The sequence below is a fragment of the Chaetura pelagica genome, unplaced genomic scaffold, assembly GCF_000747805.2.
Source record: "Chaetura pelagica isolate M959 unplaced genomic scaffold, ChaPel_1.0 scaffold1179, whole genome shotgun sequence".
Lineage (NCBI taxonomy): Eukaryota > Metazoa > Chordata > Aves > Apodiformes > Apodidae > Chaetura > Chaetura pelagica.
In genome coordinates, this window is record NW_009954637.1 from 19,121 (window position 1) to 38,765 (window position 19,645).

Sequence of the window (19,645 nt, forward strand, 5' to 3'; positions counted from 1 at the left end):
CTTTCCCTCTCCTTCTCTTTCTTACAACCCACACTTCCCAAGTCAGCCAAGCTGTGGCAGAAGTTTGACCAGGCTCTAGCTGGTGCCACCAATCTCTCCTCTCAGGATGGCCAGTCCCACCCTGCCCCGCTCAGCCGAAAGAGGGGAAAGAAGATGGTGGCAGCTTCATCAGAGCAGATTCTGGTGCTGACTTCAGCAGTGGGGCAGCCAGAGAGGAGCCAGCATCCCTACCGACAGACCAGCTCTCCATCCATGGCATCCTGCTCATCCGTGCTGGCGAAGGAGACGCGCCCGCCGATCACCGCGCCGATGATGTAGACCAGCCACGTCAGGCGCCCTGCAAGCGAGACGCGCGTCAGAGCTGCAGCACGGGCTGCACCACCAGCAGCAGCACGGGAGCTGAGATCTGCAACACACTGAGACCTCAGAGCCAGGAGCAGCACAGGGGAAGCTGAGATCTGCAACCAGCAGAGACATCAGAAACAAGAACATCATAGGGGAAGCTGAGGAGATCTGCAACCAGCAGAGACATGAGAACCAAGTAGGAACATCACACAGGGGAAGCTGAGATCTGCAACCCATGGAGATACCAGAACCAAGAACATCATAGGGGAAGCTGAGATCTGCAACCAGCAGAGGCATGAAAACCAGGTAGGAACACCACAGAGGGGAAGCTGAGATCTGCAACCCACAGAGACATCGGAACCGAGCAGGTCTCACAGAGGAAGCTGAGGAGATTTAAATTTTAGTTTGGCAAAACCAGGATTCACCAGGGGTATCTCTCTCCTTAATGCCCATCCACTCCCAAATTCCTCAACTGTTCACTTGGAGGAACAGGCACAACTTCACTAGGAAAGAAACCAGAATGCCAGGTCTGCCTGGAAGATTTTAGTCATTTAAAGCCACTTTCTTGCAAACCTGTACCTGTGGATTTCAACATGAACAGCTGCTGGAAGCAGCAGCACTTTGGGTTGGAAGGGATCTTAAAGATCATCTAGATCCAACCCCCTACATGAGCAGGGACACCTCTCACTAAACCAAGCTGCTCAGAGCCCCATCCAACCTGCCCTTCAACACTTTGGCCTCCCCATATGGACAGTGGGGAGGTTCAAATGAGCACTTCATACCTGTCTCTGACAGGAGAGGGATGAGGCAGGCTGTGCTGACCACCTGTGGATGGGGAACCATCCTCAGAACTTGTCTGTGAAGGATTGGGCAAGGAGATGCACTAAATTTCCCCCCCAGAATGAATGGAGTCAGTTGTAGGACAGTGATATCTCCAGCCACCACTGCTGTGTGCCTTGGGAGGGGCTGTCCTCAGCCAAAAATATTCCACACCACACAGGCACCTTTCCAAGGGAATGCCTGAGATCTGCCCCCATATTATGGGTTTCACCAGGATTCCAGGCTTCTGAGATGGTCCTTTTGAGAATGGGCAACCTACAGCCAAGCTTGCAGGCCACAGCTCCCCAGACAGGCTCACCTTCTTGGACAGCAACATCCATGGGGCTGGCAGTGAGCAGATTCTGGTGCTGACTTCAGCAGTGGGGCAGCCAGAGAGGAGCCAGCATCCCTACCGACAGACCAGCTCTCCATCCATGGCATCCTGCTCATCCGTGCTGGCGAAGGAGACGCGCCCGCCGATCACCGCCCCGATGATGTAGACCAGCCATGTCAGGCGCCCTGCAAGCGAGACGCGCGTCAGAGCTGCAGCACGGGCTGCACCACCAGCAGCAGCACAGGAGCTGAGATCTGCAACACACTGAGACCTCAGAGCCAGGAGCAGCACAGGGGAAGCTGAGATCTGCAACCCACAGAGACATCAGAACCAAGAACATCATATGGGAAGCTGAGGAGATCTGCAACCAGCAGAGACATGAGAACCAAGTAGGAACATCACACAGGGGAAGCTGAGATCTGCAACCCACGGAGATACCAGAACCAAGAACATCATAGGGGAAGCTGAGATCTGCAACCAGCAGAGGCATGAGAACCAAGTAGGAACATCACACAGGGGAAGCTGAGATCTGCAACCCATGGAGATACCAGAACCAAGAACATCATAGGGGAAGCTGAGATCTGCAACCAGCAGAGGCATGAAAACCAGGTAGGAACACCACAGAGGGGAAGCTGAGATCTGCAACCCACAGAGACATCGGAACCGAGCAGGTCTCACAGAGGAAGCTGAGGAGATCTAAATTTTAGTTTGGCAAAACCAGGATTCACCAGGGGTATCTCTCTCCTTAATGCCCATCCACTCCCAAATTCCTCAACTGTTCACTTGGAGGAACAGGCACAACTTCACTAGGAAAGAAACCAGAATGCCAGGTCTGCCTGGAAGATTTTAGTCATTTAAAGCCACTTTCTTGCAAACCTGTACCTGTGGATTTCAACATGAACAGCTGCTGGAAGCAGCAGCACTTTGGGTTGGAAGGGATCTTAAAGATCATCTAGATCCAACCCCCTACATGAGCAGGGACACCTCTCACTAAACCAAGCTGCTCAGAGCCCCATCCAACCTGCCCTTCAACACTTTGGCCTCCCCATATGGACAGTGGGGAGGTTCAAATGAGCACTTCATACCTGTCTCTGACAGGAGAGGGATGAGGCAGGCTGTGCTGACCACCTGTGGATGGGGAACCATCCTCAGAACTTGTCTGTGAAGGATTGGGCAAGGAGATGCACTAAATTTCCCCCCCAGAATGAATGGAGTCAGTTGCAGGACAGTGATATCTCCAGCCACCACTGCTGTGTGCCTTGGGAGGGGCTGTCCTCAGCCAAAAATATTCCACACCACACAGGCACCTTTCCAAGGGAATGCCTGAGATCTGCCCCCATATTATGGGTTTCACCAGGATTCCAGGCTTCTGAGATGGTCCTTTTGAGAATGGGCAACCTACAGCCAAGCTTGCAGGCCACAGCTCCCCAGACAGGCTCACCTTCTTGGACAGCAACATCCATGGGGCTGGCAGTGGCACTCTGCAGCAGCTCCTGGTAGGACTGGGCTGACTGGTCAAAGAGCTGCACCAGCAGAGCACAGGTCTTCTCATACTCACACCGGCCAATGGTGGACAGCTGATCCAGCTGCTGCTGCACAAGGCCAGTGTCATCCAGGGGATCCTCCAAACCATCCCTGAACAGCAAGAAAACAGATTAGAAGTACAGAATGGTTTGGGTTGGAAGGGATCTTCAAGATCATCCTGTTCCAACTCCCTGCACGGGCAGGGACACCTCCCACCAGCCCAGGCTGCTCCAAGCCCCATCCAACCTGCCCTTTAACACCCCCAGGGATGGGGCAGCCACAGCTTCCCTGGGTAACCTGGGCCAGGCTCTCACCACCCTCACACTATCAACTACCCTTGGTCAGGACTGGGTGGTAACAGACTTTGAAGACTTAAAATGTAGACACAGCCTAAGCCGTAATATTTTGGTAGAGTTGGGTTAATGGTTGCTAGACTTAGGTTATGGTTGGGCTACATGATCTTAAAGGCCTTTTCCAAGCAGAATGACTCTGTGTTAAGCTTATTTCTATCAGCCAGAAGATGTTTTTTTCCAGGCATACAACAATTCCAGTGACTAAAGACTCTGCCTCTACACTTGGAGAGCTACACAGATTGATGTAATAACCTCCAGGTTACTGTGGCCATCAATCAGGAGAACAGCAGAGGCTCAGGTGGGAAGGCCACCAGGACCTGACATGAGTAAGCTCTTCTTACATCTTCAACATTTATCCAGGCCTTGTAAGAGAATGTGCAGTGCCAAGAACAAGGTCTTTGCCTGCTTGTCTTTGTGAACCCAAACTTTCCATCATGTTTCAGCTGCCTTCTCCTCTACACACACCAACCTCAACACCAGGTTCATTTCAAACCCCAGCCCTGCTGTTCCTCCCTTGCACTGCTAGATACCTAAAAAGGGACAAACCCATCAGTCTTCCTGAAAAGAGCCATTATTTTTCTGTATCTGACCATTTGTTTACATCAAACACAAACACACACAAGGCAGAATGCAGCCCCACAAATTCAGGCACTGCAGTGAGTCCTGAGGGCTGCTCCTGAACTCCAAGGCTGAAAAGAAGGAAAATAGGAAGGTACTTAAGAGGTAGAATTTGTGCCACCCTACAGCAGCAATGTAAAAATGAGGTGAATCACACTCTGAATCATAGAATCACAGACTGGTCTGGGTGTTAAGGGGCCTTAAAGATCATCTAGATCCAACCAGATCCACCTCCCACCAGCCCAGGCTGCTCCAAGCCCCATCCAACCTGCCCTTCAACACCCCCAGGGATGGGGCAGCCACAGCTTCCCTGGGCAACCTGGGCCAGGCTCTCACTACCCTCACACTAAACAATTTCTTCCTAATATCCAACCTCAATCTCCTTCCAGTTGCTGCCATGTGTGTGAATGTCATGTTGCAGATGTGTGAGAATGTAAGAGGAAATCTACCCACAACATGTTGGAGACCACTCAGCTCAGTCTGAGCTGAAGACTTAAGACTGAGCATTTAAAGTTGAGCAAGGTCTAAAAAGAAATTAAATACCTTTTTTTTTTTAATAAGAAACAGAATGTGATTCAGGTAAGAGTCCCTTTAAAACTCTTTGGTGACTCACAAACCCTCCCCTCCAGTCTTGGCCTGTTTTTAAAAGAAAGCTCAGCAGAGGAACCATCCCAGAGCTCTCTGCATTCAGGCTCTGGTGCTGCCATCTCTGCTTTTCTTACCTCAGGATGATGTGCACAGATTCCAGCCTGGATGTGATATAAGCTTTTGTGACTTCTGGTGTGTATGTTTCCAGCATGTGAGGCTCTGTGGCTTTAACATAGGGCACAGATGCAGCCAGTCTCTGCCACAGGCTCAGGAGATAGTGAACACTGTTTGGGGCAAACTCCCAGTGCTGCCAGGAGCCAAGAGCAGGAAGAAAAAGGAAACCAGTGAGTTCCAACCTTGATTACTTTACCCATATTATTTTGACTTCTGTAGCACCAGATACAGAATCATGGAATAGTTTGGGTGGGATGGGACCATAAAGATCATCTAGATCCAACCCCCTGCATGGGCAGGGACACCTCCCACCAGCCCAGGCTGCTCCAAGCCCCATCCAACCTGCCCTTCAACACTCCCAGGGATGGGGCAGCCACAGCTTCCCTGGGCAACCTGGGCCAGGCTCTCACCACCCTCACACCCAAGAATTCCCTCCTCATCTCCAACCTCCATCTCCTTCTCCCACTTTTCATCCATTCCCCTCATCCCATCCCTCTCTGCCCTTGTCCCAAGTCCCTCCCCATCTTTCCTGGAGCTCCTTCAGGCACTGGAAGCTGCTCTAAGGTCTCCCTGGAGCCTTCTCTTCTCCAGGCTGAACACCCCAACTCTCCCAGCCTGGCTCCAGAGCAGAGCTGCTCCAGCCCTGGGATCATCTCTGTGGCCCTGATAAGTTGCCCACAAATATGGCAAAATAGAATCATGGAATGGTTTGGATTGGAAGGGACCTTAAAGATCATCTAGTTCCGAACACGTAAAAGCTTTGATGATCTGCTTGCCCATTTTAACCATGAGTTGCACTTCACACCTGTATTCATTGGGCATTATCACCTTCCAACAAAGACTAAAAGATAATCCCAAGTTCCCAGACTGTGAAGCTCAGCCAAACCCTTTGGTCCCAAACTCCTCCCAAGCTCAGACTGTGGAGAGCTGCAGACAGCTCCCCAAAAGTGCAGTTTAAAGCTGTGATCAAGAGAAAACATTAAAACCTTAACAAACAAAGTCATTATGCAAGCTATACCATTTTTTTTTTAGCCCATCCCCTGTGCAGGGGTGTAGCTATCAGCCCTGTACCAGTGGAACACTCTGTGGGAATATGGCATAATGTTCACATTACTACCAATCCCTGCACTGGCATTTTAACACCAAAGTGATACAGAAATCAAAAAAATAAGCCTTATTTAACAAGGTGGGTTTGTTTTTTTTCCCTCCTCCCTGCTAAGACATGGAAAGCCTCTGGAGGAACAGCAACCCTGCCTTCCCCCACATCCTGCTCCTGTTCCATTCAGGAGGAATTCACAGGGTAATCAAGGCTACAAGCACAGGATTCTGTCCCAGAGCCAGCAAGGGGATGGAGGGAAAAATACCATAAAGTGAATTAATGGGCAAAGAATAGCCCAGAGGGTTGGAATTTTGGTTCCAGAGAAGACAAGGGGCAAGAACACCCATGGAGGGGAAGTAAAACCCTTTTGTACCTGCAGGCTGGTGACAGTGAAGTTGGCAATGAGTCGGATGACCTCGGGGTAGTTCTCTACCTTCACCAGCTCTCCCAGCTGGTAATTGCTTTTCAACCGGGCCAGCAACCGGCAGAACTCGTGGTAGTTGTTTGGGTCTGACAGGCTCTGAGAGGAGAAAAGGAGAGTGGAGAAGACATTGCATGAGGGCCAGCTGAGGGCCAACAGAGGGTATGCACACTTTTGGTGAAGAAACCTGATGCAGAGGAAGCACAATTCCAGGCCCTGCACCCGAAACACTCACCTGTGGGTTTTCCAGTATCCGTTTAACTCCGTCAACGAGATGAGATAAGAACTTTGCCCTTTCTGCATTGTTGAAAAGGGATCTGCGGACAGAGGCAATCTGCACCAAGCAGGATAAAACCTGCCAGGGGTAAAGAGAATTGACAGGGAAGGAAAGATCAGAACACCAACATGAACATTGCGTTTCCTTTTCACGATGTGGCAAATCGTTTCCACCTGATGCTCCTTTGGGTGCTACACAACAGGTCCTTCATCTCTGCAGTTGTGTAGGGTAGGTGAAATCATAACTACAAGTGCTCAGACTGCTCAGGGAAGTGGTGGAGTCACCATCCCTGGACGTGTTTAAAAGCCATGTAGGTGTGGTGCTGAGGGACATGGTTTAGCAGGGGACTTGGCTGAGTTGGATTAATGGTTGGACTTGATGATCCAAAAGGTCTTTTCCAACTGAGTCTACAAAAGGAACATCACCTCCACCCTGACATTATTCAGAGGTGGGTTCCCAACTCTGCTCCCAAACATGATGGGATTTCTTCAGATGAAGAACCCAGATCACTCAAGACTGAAAATACACCAGGGCTGGCAGGGGAAGCTGGTGAACAGCACTGATTTGGGGAAGTATCATGGAAGATAGAAGACTGGCAAGAAGAAGAATTAAGTTGTTTTCAACCCAAAGCTCTGAAATTTAAATTGAGAGTAAATTTCAAGGGTGCAGCTGCAGTTGTAATAGTCTGGTGAATGGGTTTGAAGAAGAGGGGCAGCTGGTCATGACCAGTAATCCCAAGTTCCCTTGAACAGCTCTACCTGCTCAGCCTCCCACATTTCCTGATCCAAGAGGCAGGACAATCCAAGGCCTAATTGCTTCAGATTTCTATTCAGTAATAAAAAAAGTCTCACACTGTTACATCTCTTTCATGAATATTTGAGGCTCTGAATGCAGAATTAGCAAGTAACCCTTCAACATAATGAGCAGTGCTGAGAAACACTTGGTGGAAAAAATACTTCCCTCCTTAGCTAAAGGCATTTTTTCCTTGTAGCATTAATTATCCAAAGTATTTATCCAATAGATAGATTTGCAGGCAGGTTCTCTTCTTTTCCAAGAAGAAATAATCCCAACTTCCAGTTCAGCTGTGCTACTGGGCCATTTCACCCAGCTGGGACCTGGCCTAGTTTTCCAGTGTGGAAGGAGAAATGACATTCTTGGGTTGTGCTGCCAGACCTGCTTCTTCCTCACAGGGGGGGGTTTAGGATCAACCTGGCAGTGCAGTGGGAATAACTAAAGCTACATCCCTCAGAAAGGGTTTATTGCTGAGCAGGCAGGCTCTAAGCTGTGCAAGGATCAAGCAGGTTGGACTTCCAGCAAAAAAACCTGCTTTAAGGTCAAACCCAAAACCTGTAGATGAATCACAATTAGCAGCAGCAGGACCAGCCTTCCTTTGGTCACCAGAGCACAAGGCAGTGCCACCAAAGTCAAGGTAACTCTGGAATCAGCCTATAACATTTTAACCAGCACTTGAGTCTCCCAGATGAATCCTACAAACACTTTGTGGTAGAGGAGTCTGTAAGGAAAAAAACAACACTCGACTTACCAGAGGAGAAAACGAAGGAGGGATGGAATGATACAGATCAAAGAACAACTGAAGTGTCGAAGAATCCAAGAATGCTGAAAGAGAAGGGAGCATTTTACTGAAAACAACTCAACTTGCTGCTTTCCACAGGTCTGAAGTTTCCCAACAATGGCCTGTGCTCTTGTCACACAACCTCCTTCCTAGAAATGAAGTGAACCCAGGGGCACTTGGTCTTAAGGCAAAATTACAGGAGAGTATTTTAAGAAGGCAATCTGTGAAACTGCCTGAAAAACCACTGCTGAGAACAGCAGGGATGGTAAGAACAGGGGGCAGGTTATTTCTTAAGTTACTTTTTTTAAAAGGAAAACCAAGTTGGCTGTTTCTTGCAACTGGCAAGTGTCAGACTGAAAGGGTAGAGGAGTGTTTTCATAGCCACGACAGCCAACCCAAACTGAACTGCATGTGTAATCACCCTGAGGAAAGGCTGGGCTGTACATCTGGCATCGCACGCACAGTTGACCTGCTCAGTAGACAGAGGGTTCCCAAGCCACCCCTGCCCTCAGCTGGTGTGCTGCAGATTAACCCTCTTCCTCCCCCAAGATTACCTGATCTCCAACTGGTTGGGATCTGCACAGTGCAAAGATCATCTGAGGACTCATCTGTTGATGTGCCAATGAAATCAAAGTTCAGGCAATTATGTGTCAGCTTAAGCAGCTGCATGAGCAGACCATGCTGGCTCTCATCATTTAGATTTAGGTTCTTCCCAGAAGCCTGGAAAATACATGGGATTAAAAAGAAAAATCAATAAAAAGATCAAGGTGACAGCTGAGTTTGAGGCAGCCATTTAACTTGAAACAGGATCATGTGTCACAAGCACCAAGCCCAGCTCTCACACACTCTTCCAGACAACATGTGGATGTACGTGCTCAGTCTTTACACAAGATGGATAAATAAATAGGCAGCACTTTCCTTATCACTTGGCTGGGACTGCAGAGGGGAAAAGCAGCCAGGCTTGCCAGCTTGCAGTTCCACTGTGAGATCCAAGAGATAAGGAAGTTCTGAGTAAGGTTAAACACAAGAATGTCTTTTCTGCCTGACAAGCACTTGGCAGCAGGGAATCCTGTTGCTCCACCTAACCCTGTTCTGGAAAGGAGAGCATTCCCTGTGGTTGCACAGATCATCTGTGTGAGCTCTGCTGTGCTTACAGCTTGCTGGGGAAACAGGAATACTTTCTGGGAACACAAAGAACTTGATTGACACAAAATGACAGGTCATTTCACTGAGGTTTAAACGTAGGACCCGGGTCAGTAGAGCAGGGATAGGCCACTCTACCCTTTGTATTATCACTTGGTACTTTAACTTCTTCCAGCTGGGCTCTGCTGCAGATCACCCATGGGATGTCTTCCTTTTGATAAGGGCTTCCAGTGAGAAAACAAGGGGTGATGGTTTAAAACTGGAAGAAGGAGATTGAGGTTGGACATGAGGAGGAAATTCTGGGCTGTGAGGGTGGTGAGAGCCTGGCCCAGGTTGCCCAGGGAAGCTGTGGCTGCCCCATCCCTGGGGGTGTTGAAGGGCAGGTTGGATGGGGCTTGGAGCAGCCTGGGCTGGTGGGAGGTGTCCCCGCCCATGCAGGGGGTTGGATCTGGATGAGCTTTAAGGTCCCTTCCCACCATTTTATGACTCTATGATGATTTCTGAGACCTCTAATTGACCATCAAATGCACCTGAAATAAGCCAATGAACTCAAAATCTTCCAGAGCTGTTATGGTTTAGGAGGATGGGGAAGGCTGACTGGGATAACTGTACAAGCCTTTGCTTCCTTGAGAAACCAGGAAGAGAAAAAAGATCAAATTACACCCACATACCCACCTTTATTCCTGACAGAACCAGAACTGCTCATTCTGAAATGGCTTTAAAATAAAATTTCCTGTTCACTCTTTGTGCTATTTGTCAACTTTGACACTTCACTCAGCTTGAAGGATAAAAGTGAAACCAATCAAATCTGTGCCAGTGCTGCTCAGTTTATTGGGGCTGACTTTCCCATAAAGGCCTGTTCTTGCAGGCACCATCAGGACTCCAAGTTAGCTTTTTAGAAAAGAAATCTGGTACAGAATCAATAATTTTCTTCAGGTCATCTATCTGCTTATAAAACACCTCTGTGCTGAAAGAAAACATCTGCTTTTTAGGGGATAAAAATCAATCCCACTATCAGAGCTTTGCTGCCTTGTCCCAGGAGAAGTATTTTGAAAGCAAGTTGACTCAGGTGTGATAATTAGGTGTGATAATGAAAACTGGGGAACACAAGACAGTCTAATGTTTTAAAACATGAAAAACAATCTTGAGTCTCAATCTACCAAATGGGTCTTCACCTGCCTTGTTTCCTCTCACCATGTGGGTTTTAAAAGAGAGGTTGAAAAAAGAAAGAAGGATTTATTTAACAGGAATCCCCTCTGCAACTACTGTAAACCAAAGGTATTGATAAAGTAAAAACTAACAGCTCATCTCTTCCCTGATGCTTTAAGACAGGAGAATTTAACTCAGGCCTCATGGCCCAGGCATGAATGTTCAGTGGAAATTGTTGAAGTTCTATTTATTTGTGTCTTGTTTGTTTGGTTTTTTTCTTAGTACAAACCTCAAAGCTTTCCTGGATAACAAGACCTGAACACAGCTTTTACAAGGAGAGGGCTGGTTCCAGGAGGGAACTTCAGCCCAAAATCTGTCACCCCAACATCCAGCCCCCAAGAGAGATGACAAAGGAGTTTCCTTACCTGTTTCAGTAAGTTGCATGACAGTGTGAAAATATCAAATAAGGATGAATCTCGGAAGGAAGAGGCTATTTTCCTGTGCTTGGTCAGTGGGTGAGTAGTATCAGCCTGAGCAGAGAGAAAACCAGGGCTTAGAACTGAGGGGCAGAAGTGGAACAAGACCAGCAGAACCTGCAGGAACCCTGTTAAGCACTGGGACATCCAGGTTTCCCTCCCCAGAGCCATGTCCCCCTGGCTGAACCAGGGTGGATCCTGCCACTGCAGGATCCTGACTCCTCCATGGACAAATCCCCCAGGACATTCCACCTAAAACACTTACAGTGCAGTCTCACTGCACCCCTGCCAGAAAGCAGGGTCAAGTTTTACTCTCAACTTCCCTTAAGTCTCTTCCAAAGCAGGATGGACAACAGTTATTTCCACCAGCACTGAAGTAATTTTAGAAACCTGAACACTGCTTCCTTTAGTGCTCCCAAATTCCTGAGAGTTCAATCCTACCTGAGGCTGCTGGGTAGACTCATGGTCAACTACTAGTAACTGTAATTCCCCTCCTGAATCTGCACAGATGAGAAGAGAACTAGAAGGAGAGTTAACCAGTGACAGCCAGTTTGGACTTTGCTCTATATGCTGAGAGGTCCAAACCTGGAGTTTATCAGAATAAAAAACCTGATATATAAGAGGCCAATAGATTTTGGTTTATACTGGGTAGGAAAGTCTCCAACGGATTCACTTGTAGCACAGGCCAACACAACCTGTGTCACTCCATGGCCTGTTGTCTACGAAGAGGAGAAAAGTGAGGTGATCCTTCACAGCTCTGCCACTTCTGGGAACACTGGCTGCCCAAATTCCACTTGCCCAGGGTGAGTTCTGTGATGGGCAGTCACTGGGTGTGGGATGGAGCCTTCCTGCAGCCCAGTGCAGAGGCATGAAACCTCTCATTTTCTTGATGCATTTATTACTGCATCTCTGTTAGCCTTCAATATCTCACCCAGCACTGCAGGAACCAGGACAGCTCTGACCACTCCCTCACTTGACCACACTAACCTTCACAGCCACCCCTTGGGAGGATACAAACACTTTGATATCACAGATACAAAACAGATGTCTCATATCACAGATGAAAACCAGAAGCTCTGCATCACCCAGTAGCTGGTGGCAGAGCAGAACTGGTCATAAATTACTACTAGTAACTGTAGTAATTCCCCTCCTGATGCACCACAGAGAAGAGAACTAGAAGGAGAGTTAACCAGTGACAGCCAGTTTGGACTTTGCTCTATGATATGCTGAGAGGTCCAAACCTGGAGTTTATCAGAATAAAAAACCTGATATATAAGAGGCCAATAGATTTTGGTTTATACTGGGTAGGAAAGTCTCCAATGGATTCACTTGTAGCACAGGCCAACACAACCTGTGTCACTCCATGGCCTGTTGTCTACGAAGAGGAGAAAAGTGAGGTGATCCTTCACAGCTCTGCCACTTCTGGGAACACTGGCTGCCCAAATTCCACTTGCCCAGGGTGAGTTCTGTGATGGGCAGTCACTGGGTGTGGGATGGAGCCTTCCTGCAGCCCAGTGCAGAGGCATGAAACCTCTCATTTTCTTGATGCATTTATTACTGCATCTCTGTTAGCCTTCAATATCTCACCCAGCACTGCAGGAACCAGGACAGCTCTGACCACTCCCTCACTTGACCACACTAACCTTCACAGCCACCCCTTGGGAGGATACAAACACTTTGATATCACAGATACAAAACAGATGTCTCATATCACAGATGAAAACCAGAAGCTCTGCATCACCCAGTAGCTGGTGGCAGAGCAGAACTGGTCATAAATTCATCAAATGCTCTAATGATTAAGTTATTCCACAGCTCATGCTACTGACTTTCAGGGTGTTGAAGAAAATGAACATTAGTTACTCTCCTTGTGGCAAAGGAGCATTTCCTCTTTCTTCACCATAAGGTCACATAGCTTATATCAGTGAACTTCTACAATCCAGTGGACACTCTACCTCTGGGCAAGTCTGTGCAGTATTTACAGGATGAAAACTGATACTTCAGAACAGTTACTAGTGCTCTATTTTATTTGTACTATTTTGGAACAAAAGCTTTAGTAAACAGAGCTCAAGACATTTCAGCTCTCATGCAACACAGCTGGAAGTTTAAATAATTACCAAAAAAGGTCTGAGAAGCCCCAGAAGGGGGTTTTGGGTGGGTTTTTTGGATTTGTACATGTACCTGACCCTGCTCAGGTGAGTGGGCACGTTGGCAGGTTTATTATTTTGCAAGTCAAGGCAGTTTCAGACTTTCCAAGATGAGTCACTCAACTGCTGCCACCAGGTACACTGAGGAACAAGCAGTAAACTGTGGCAGATTTAATACCCAAGATATGAGGAAGAGATTTTTGATCAGCCTTTAATTTAATTTCTTATTTTAGTATCAACCTGTAGAGACTCTGGAACTGGGGCAGTTTCTGTGCTGATTGCTCTCCTACAAGCAGAAGCTGAAGCCCTGGGTGAAGATGCCAACAGACATTTATACAAGTAAATAAACAGATTTCTTGCTTTTATCCTTGATGCAAGGAAGGGAAGGACTGACCCTCTGCAGAGATGAATTTAGGGTTGCACAAAAGCCTGGGCAAGGATATAACAACAGGACATGGTTTAAGACTCAGGAGGAGATCTGTGGGTCAGGATTTACTGATCAGGCCAGGCTTGAAGATTGAGGTGAATCTGGGCTCTGCAATGGATGCAGAAGGCACTCTTTAAAGCAAAGGGCTTGGGCAGCTCAGAGGTGCTGAACTTCATAAAGTCCAGCAGAAGAAACTGGTGCTTGGCCCTGGCCAGGACAAACCCTTCTCCATTTCCAGTTCTGACAAGAATTTGTAATTATCCTTCAAATCCCACTCAAGGATCTCTCTGTTTCAATGCCTGGATCACTCAATATACCAGCAGAAATGAAGGGCTTGTTTCCTTAGGAGATATTAACATAAAATCTTAGTTACACCTGGTTCTCTTAGCAAAATCAGAGATAACCAGTAGAATTTGAGAACTACCTGCTGGGAACTCTACGAAAGTTAGTGCTGAATGAAAAGGGCACTTCTAAAATCTGCACCATTTGAGAAATCCTCTTTGTTTCATTTCTCTGGTGGGTAGAGATGAGGGCTCCTTTCACTTCTTGGCACAAAATGCTGTGAGATGAAACAATGCAGAGGGACAGAAGGTGTTGGGGGGTCCTCAAGCTCAGGGCTTTGTCCTCTCTAGGAGGGCTGGGCTGGCTGCTTAGAATTGCTTTTCCCTTTTTCATCTCAGAACATGACACCAAAGTATGAAGAGAAGATGGAAAGATGCCAGTGAAACAAAACAAATCCTCAGGACAGGAGGTTTCAGCATCTTACCACAACAGTGACTGTGTCAAAAATCAAAGGAACAAACAAAAAACCATAAAAAACCCACAACACCCCCCTCCCCATGATAAAAAGAACAACAACAACCAACCAAAAACAACCCCAAACAATGCACAGACACACAGCAGGACACAACAATATGAATGAGAAAATTGGACACTTACTTCACTGAGGAAGGCTGTAGCACTTACTTGATTAATTTCATTAGTTAGTTGGGACAGGATTGTCACTCCTATGATGCAGTGCTCTACACTATCCTGAGGAAGGAAAGGGGGACAGGGAGAGCAGTTAGCAGTGCCAAGAGGTTTTCATGAAGCTTCATCCAACACTCTTCTGCTTGGAAGATTTCTGGACATGTTTGCCTATAAAGGCTTCACCTTTGTAGTTTTATGACTGGAAAAAAGTCCATGAGCAACACTCAGAGAATCTAAAATGTGCTTTTCCAGCACTCAAGTGTTGTGAACAATGCAAAGGGTTCTAAAAAGCTTGGTGATGTGAGCTAATAAAAATGGGCTCATTTTTAAAATAATGTCATCAACATTTCTGTGTTATGTTCTAACTCAAAAAAATCTAAATCTTTTCAATCATAGAATCATGGTTTGGTTTGGAAGGCTCTTAAAGATCATACTGTTCCAACCCCCTGCTTGGGCAGGGACACCTCCCACCAGCCCAGGTTGCTCCAAGCCCCATCCAACCTGCCCTTCAACACCCCCAGAGATGGGGCAGCCACAGCTTCCCTGCCCAACCTGGGCCAGGCTCTCACCACCCTCACACCAAAGAATTCCCTCCTCATCTCCAACCTCCAGCTCCTTCTCCCACTTTTCATCCATCCCCCTCATCCCATCCCTCCCTGCCCTTGTCCCAAGTCCCTCCCCAGCTTTCCTGGAGCCCCTTCAGGCACTGGAAGTTGCTCTAAGGTCTCCCTGGAGCCTTCTCTTCTCCAGGCTGAACACCTCAACTCTCCCAGCCTGTTTTTAATTTTAACACAGGCTGTGGTAAAACCTGTGGACATTTCTGCAACATTAGCATGAGTATTACAGTTGCCAGAATAAAACTCCGGGAAATAAACTGTTATTTGTTTGTTTCCCCTTTTACAACTCCAAACCTTGAACAACAGGAGTAGCAGATGACCAGGTTTCTCCACAGACCCACCCCAGGACCCTCTTACCAGCCCATCTCCCCATGAAGGGAGCTCATTCTTCCCAGCCTGCTCAGCCACTGGCTCCACTTGAGGCTGCCCAACAAGGGGCCAATTGTGAATTAATTCTACTGCAGACACTTCACTAGAAACTCTCATCCATTCATCAAATGAATTAAAGAGAATCAACCTGGATTGTTCTTTTGCCCCAGTTTCTTTTCTGGAACTAATAAAAGCTGGTTCTTTTCCTTGCTCTGCATCTTCTGTTCAAATTTCCCTTTTAAGACTGAACTCAGGAGAAATTCAGGCCTTTATATGTTTGGGATCTTTGGCCACTTCTTCTCTGCAGCCAACTCGTGATGACAGTCTCAGTATTTTCATGAGAGTATCTAGAGAGAAGCCACTGGAAAACCCTTTTGAATCCATGTCTTGGAAGAAGTGCAGCCTCCTGCACATTCCAGCAGCCAGAACAGGGGAACAGATGAACACAGCAAGCAGATATCAAACCTCTAATTAGGTTCCTGATTTAAAAGTGCACATTCCCCACGTCATGAGTTGGGACAGTGATGAATCTAGCTCTGATAACTGCAGCTAAGAGCACCTCTGATCTATGTGGGACAGAGTTACCAGCCCAGAAACATGATCTTAAATTGCTTAACACTTTCTAGATCCTCCTTCACTGCAGACATCTGTGAATACCTAAAACAACAGCAGTTAGGCTATTTTCTGAATGCCCACAGGCCATCACTCCAGAATTAAAGCTTGGTCCACATTACAACTCCTTTTCCACACTGGGAAAAATTTCTGGTCACTCTGATCTCTGCTACTGCCTTCCTCCAACTTCTGGTTTTGGGATATATTTCAGAGCAAAGAAATCAGCACTTAAGAGTGTTATGGGACTTTCTGGGAGGAAGTTTGAATTGGGAGAGAGCCTTTGATAACAATGTCACCTTCTGCCTAACCAGTCTGTTGGGCTGGGACTGAAACCCTGATAACAGAGTCCTCAGGGTTGGAAGGGACCTCTGGAGATCATCCAGTCCAACCTCCTGCTAGAAGAAGGTCAACCTACAGCAGATCCCACAGGAACACATCCAGATGGGTTTGTAATGTCTCCAGGGATGGAGACTCCACAACCTCCCTGGGCAGCCTGTCCCAGGGCTCTGCCACCCTCACAGTCAAGAAGTTTTTCTTTATGTTTAGCTTGAGCCTCCTGTGCTCCAGTTTGTGCCCATTGCCCCTTGTCCTGTCACTGAACACTGTGGAAAAAGAGTCTGGACCCATCAGGAGAAGAGAGATTATTGTTTTTGATGCAGTAGCAACCACCTCCAGCTCACAGAGCAAGAAAGCAGACTTTGAAATCAAAAAGCCAAGATTAATCTACAGCAAAAGGCTGGCAAATCCACAGGAACATTTCTGAACCAACAGTTATGGCTTCTAAAGAAAATAGTTCACATTAACGCCTGCATCACATGCTGGCTTTCAACTACAGTTTGTTATGGTAACTCAGATGAATATCAAACATGCCTTTCGTGGAGGTATCACCCTTGCAGTGGTTGGAAGCAAGTCAAGCAGGGCAGGTATTTCCTTGTAGACAATAAACCCTCCTGTGTACCACTTTGCAGTCACCAGGATGGTGTTTTTAAGCTCAAGATCTTGACAAAAGAATTGTGCAACGCTAAGGACGTGTCTTACCACTGAATACTCATGGTGGCAGCTGCCAGAAATAAATCCCTGCCCCACCACACTTTGAAGAATAACAACTGACCCATCCTGCCAGTTGGCAGCTGCTTAGCCTTGGTAGGGACTATTCAATCAACAAAGCACAGAGGAGACTGGACCAAGGACACGAAGGCGCAAAACGAGAACTGAAAATGCATCAACATCTCAGTCCCACGAGGTGTGTATTCACCTCACACAAAAATCTGACCTGTAAAAACCTTGTGACATCTGTGATCACGTTCCTGAAGACATACTCATCCTTCTGACAGTCAAACCAGCCCAGCTTGGTGATCCTGGCATAGAGCTGGATCAGTGCTTGCGTGACAAACGTTGCCAGCTTTGGCCTTGTGGCAAGGTAGTTGAGCACATAGTTCCCTGAAACACAGAGAAGAGGTTTCTGTGGACAGGAAAAATGGCAGAAGGAACTGAAGTGGTAACACTGATGGAAAAGTATCTTTTGGAAGGCTGCTTTAAAAAAAAAAAATCAGGACAGAAGTGGGTTAGATACAAACATTTATGATCTATGCCTTGAACACAGCAGAGATGTGGAGCAAATCTGGAAGGTGGCTGGAAACAGGGGAGAGCTCCTCCCCATCAGCCTTGGTTTGTATTATCACTTGGTTTGTATTATCAGATTAAGTCCAACCAGCCTCACTTGGTTTGTATTATCAGATTAAGTCCAAGAAGGAGCAAGAAAAGCTAAAAACATTTCAAGACCTCTCCTCAGGGATGACCACCTACCACACATGTGTAAAAAAGAAAGCAGACTAAAGTGGCATTCAGCCTCCTTCCTGGGAGGAGAGGAACTCTCAGCCATTCTCCAGGAGAGAGCTGTGACAGGCTGGTTGCTCCCTTAGGAAATGGTATTTCAGGGACCCATAAAGGCTTTGCAGTTGTGAAAGCATGTCCTCAGCAGAGGCAGTCACCATGCATATCTTACACTCCACAAGAAATCTATCAAATGCAACTGGTTTATTCACAGAATCCTCATTCCCTTCCACCTGGAAAAATTCAGTATATTTAGCCTTGAGCTCTGTTAGGTGCTCAAGCTGAAGACAAAAGAGAAAAGCTCCTTTGCTTTTTGGACATCCTACACCTTAGAACACCCAAACTTTGAAGCACAGCAGCTTGCAGGGAACCTCCCACCCAAGGATCAAAGCCCATACAACAAACATCCCCATCAGTGTGGCTGGGAAAGTGAAGGTCTTGTACTTACGAATATCTATTCGCTGTTCCAGTGGTAAAGGGTTGTTTGTGCGTGACACCAGTTTTGTAAGGCATGTGGCTGCCAAGAGCTGGGAGTAGGATGACTGTAAGGGGAAAAAAAACAACACCCCACAAACAGAAGTTTACCCCACACTGCAGAAGATGAAGCAGCAATGCTGGATTTTAAATTAAGTGCTCTCTGGAAATTTTGAGTTTAAAGCATTCATTGGTTAAGTCTAAACACTCTATGGAGCATTTATTCTGGTTTTATAGATACTGAAGGGAAACAAAGACTTGAAGTGTTTTAAGAAAGAAAGGAAAAGCATTTAAAGAGTAGAAGACAACAGAACTGCTACTGAAGGCAGAAGAACCAGAGTTAACCTAAGGAAGTTGATTTAAACATCACACCTGAAAAAAACAGCCCTCTGAGCCACAGGAGTATGTTACTGTACATTAAGGGGCATTTACAGCTGCCTCTTGACTACTAAACACAGGTTGAAATGTATTACTTACAGAACAGCACACAGATCACTGAACTGTAATCTAATTCAGGGACAAAACTAATGGCATTAACCACCTCAAACCTCTGGCTGAGCCTGATTCCATAAATTACAGCCAGGGAAGTGACAAACACTTGGCATGCTAATTCCTGTCACACATGGTACCACAGAAAGGTGAGCACCCATCATGTAGGAAACCTATTTATTCCAACATTCCCTAGGACAGTTGGGTATAAAATAAGTCAGATCCCAGACTGAACAAAAAGCCCCAGACCTCTCTGGCAAGGCCCAGAAGGAACCTAGGCTTTAGGAACTCTCCTTACAAATATATCTATTTCTTTGTCCTCAGGTAAACCAGCTACTATTTCCCACCTGAAGGGCTTCAAGTGAGTTTGTTATGAATTAACTGGACTTGAAATACAACAAAAAGTTCAATAATTTGCTTTGTGCAAGTTTTCTGAGCCTGTTAAGTGTTACTCTTTGCCCTTCCCTTCACCATCCCCTGCTGGAGGACTCCTTCTTTTTCATTTTTCCTGGTTTTGTGAACAAGGCCCCAGTCTGACAGGTAGGAAAGCTGGATGCACACACTGCCAAAAGCCAAACCGTGCAAGATCACGTGGCAAAGTAATTTTTAACATCATTTGTGCTGATACAAAGTCAAAACCAAACTACCACTTCACAAGAAGTTAAAAAAGCCAGGCTGGATTTTCTGCTGGCAGATTTTACATCCTTTCTGTAACACTGATTCTAAAGCACATGATCTAATTTTCTCTGGTTTAAACTGATGGATTATTAAGACAACAGCACAGGAGGGGCAATTTTCCAAGGAAACATTCCAGCAGG

General features: G+C 46.8%; 1 protein-coding gene across 1 annotated transcript in view; it reads right to left on the reverse strand.

The window, feature by feature from the left end:
* The window catches only part of XPO7 (exportin 7), a gene marked incomplete at its 5' end in the record, with an annotated part of 36,578 nt that overhangs the window by 16,338 nt on the left and 595 nt on the right, over positions 1-19,645 (reverse strand). Inside the window, 11 exons of the mRNA XM_010005598.1 lie at positions 1,578-1,683; positions 2,940-3,133; positions 4,716-4,888; positions 6,228-6,374; positions 6,511-6,630; positions 8,096-8,169; positions 8,680-8,845; positions 10,843-10,947; positions 14,431-14,496; positions 17,305-17,471; positions 18,313-18,406. Of these exons, the coding sequence (XP_010003900.1) occupies positions 1,578-1,683; positions 2,940-3,133; positions 4,716-4,888; positions 6,228-6,374; positions 6,511-6,630; positions 8,096-8,169; positions 8,680-8,845; positions 10,843-10,947; positions 14,431-14,496; positions 17,305-17,471; positions 18,313-18,406 (1,412 nt within the window). The remainder of the gene's footprint in view (positions 1-1,577; positions 1,684-2,939; positions 3,134-4,715; positions 4,889-6,227; positions 6,375-6,510; positions 6,631-8,095; positions 8,170-8,679; positions 8,846-10,842; positions 10,948-14,430; positions 14,497-17,304; positions 17,472-18,312; positions 18,407-19,645) is intronic.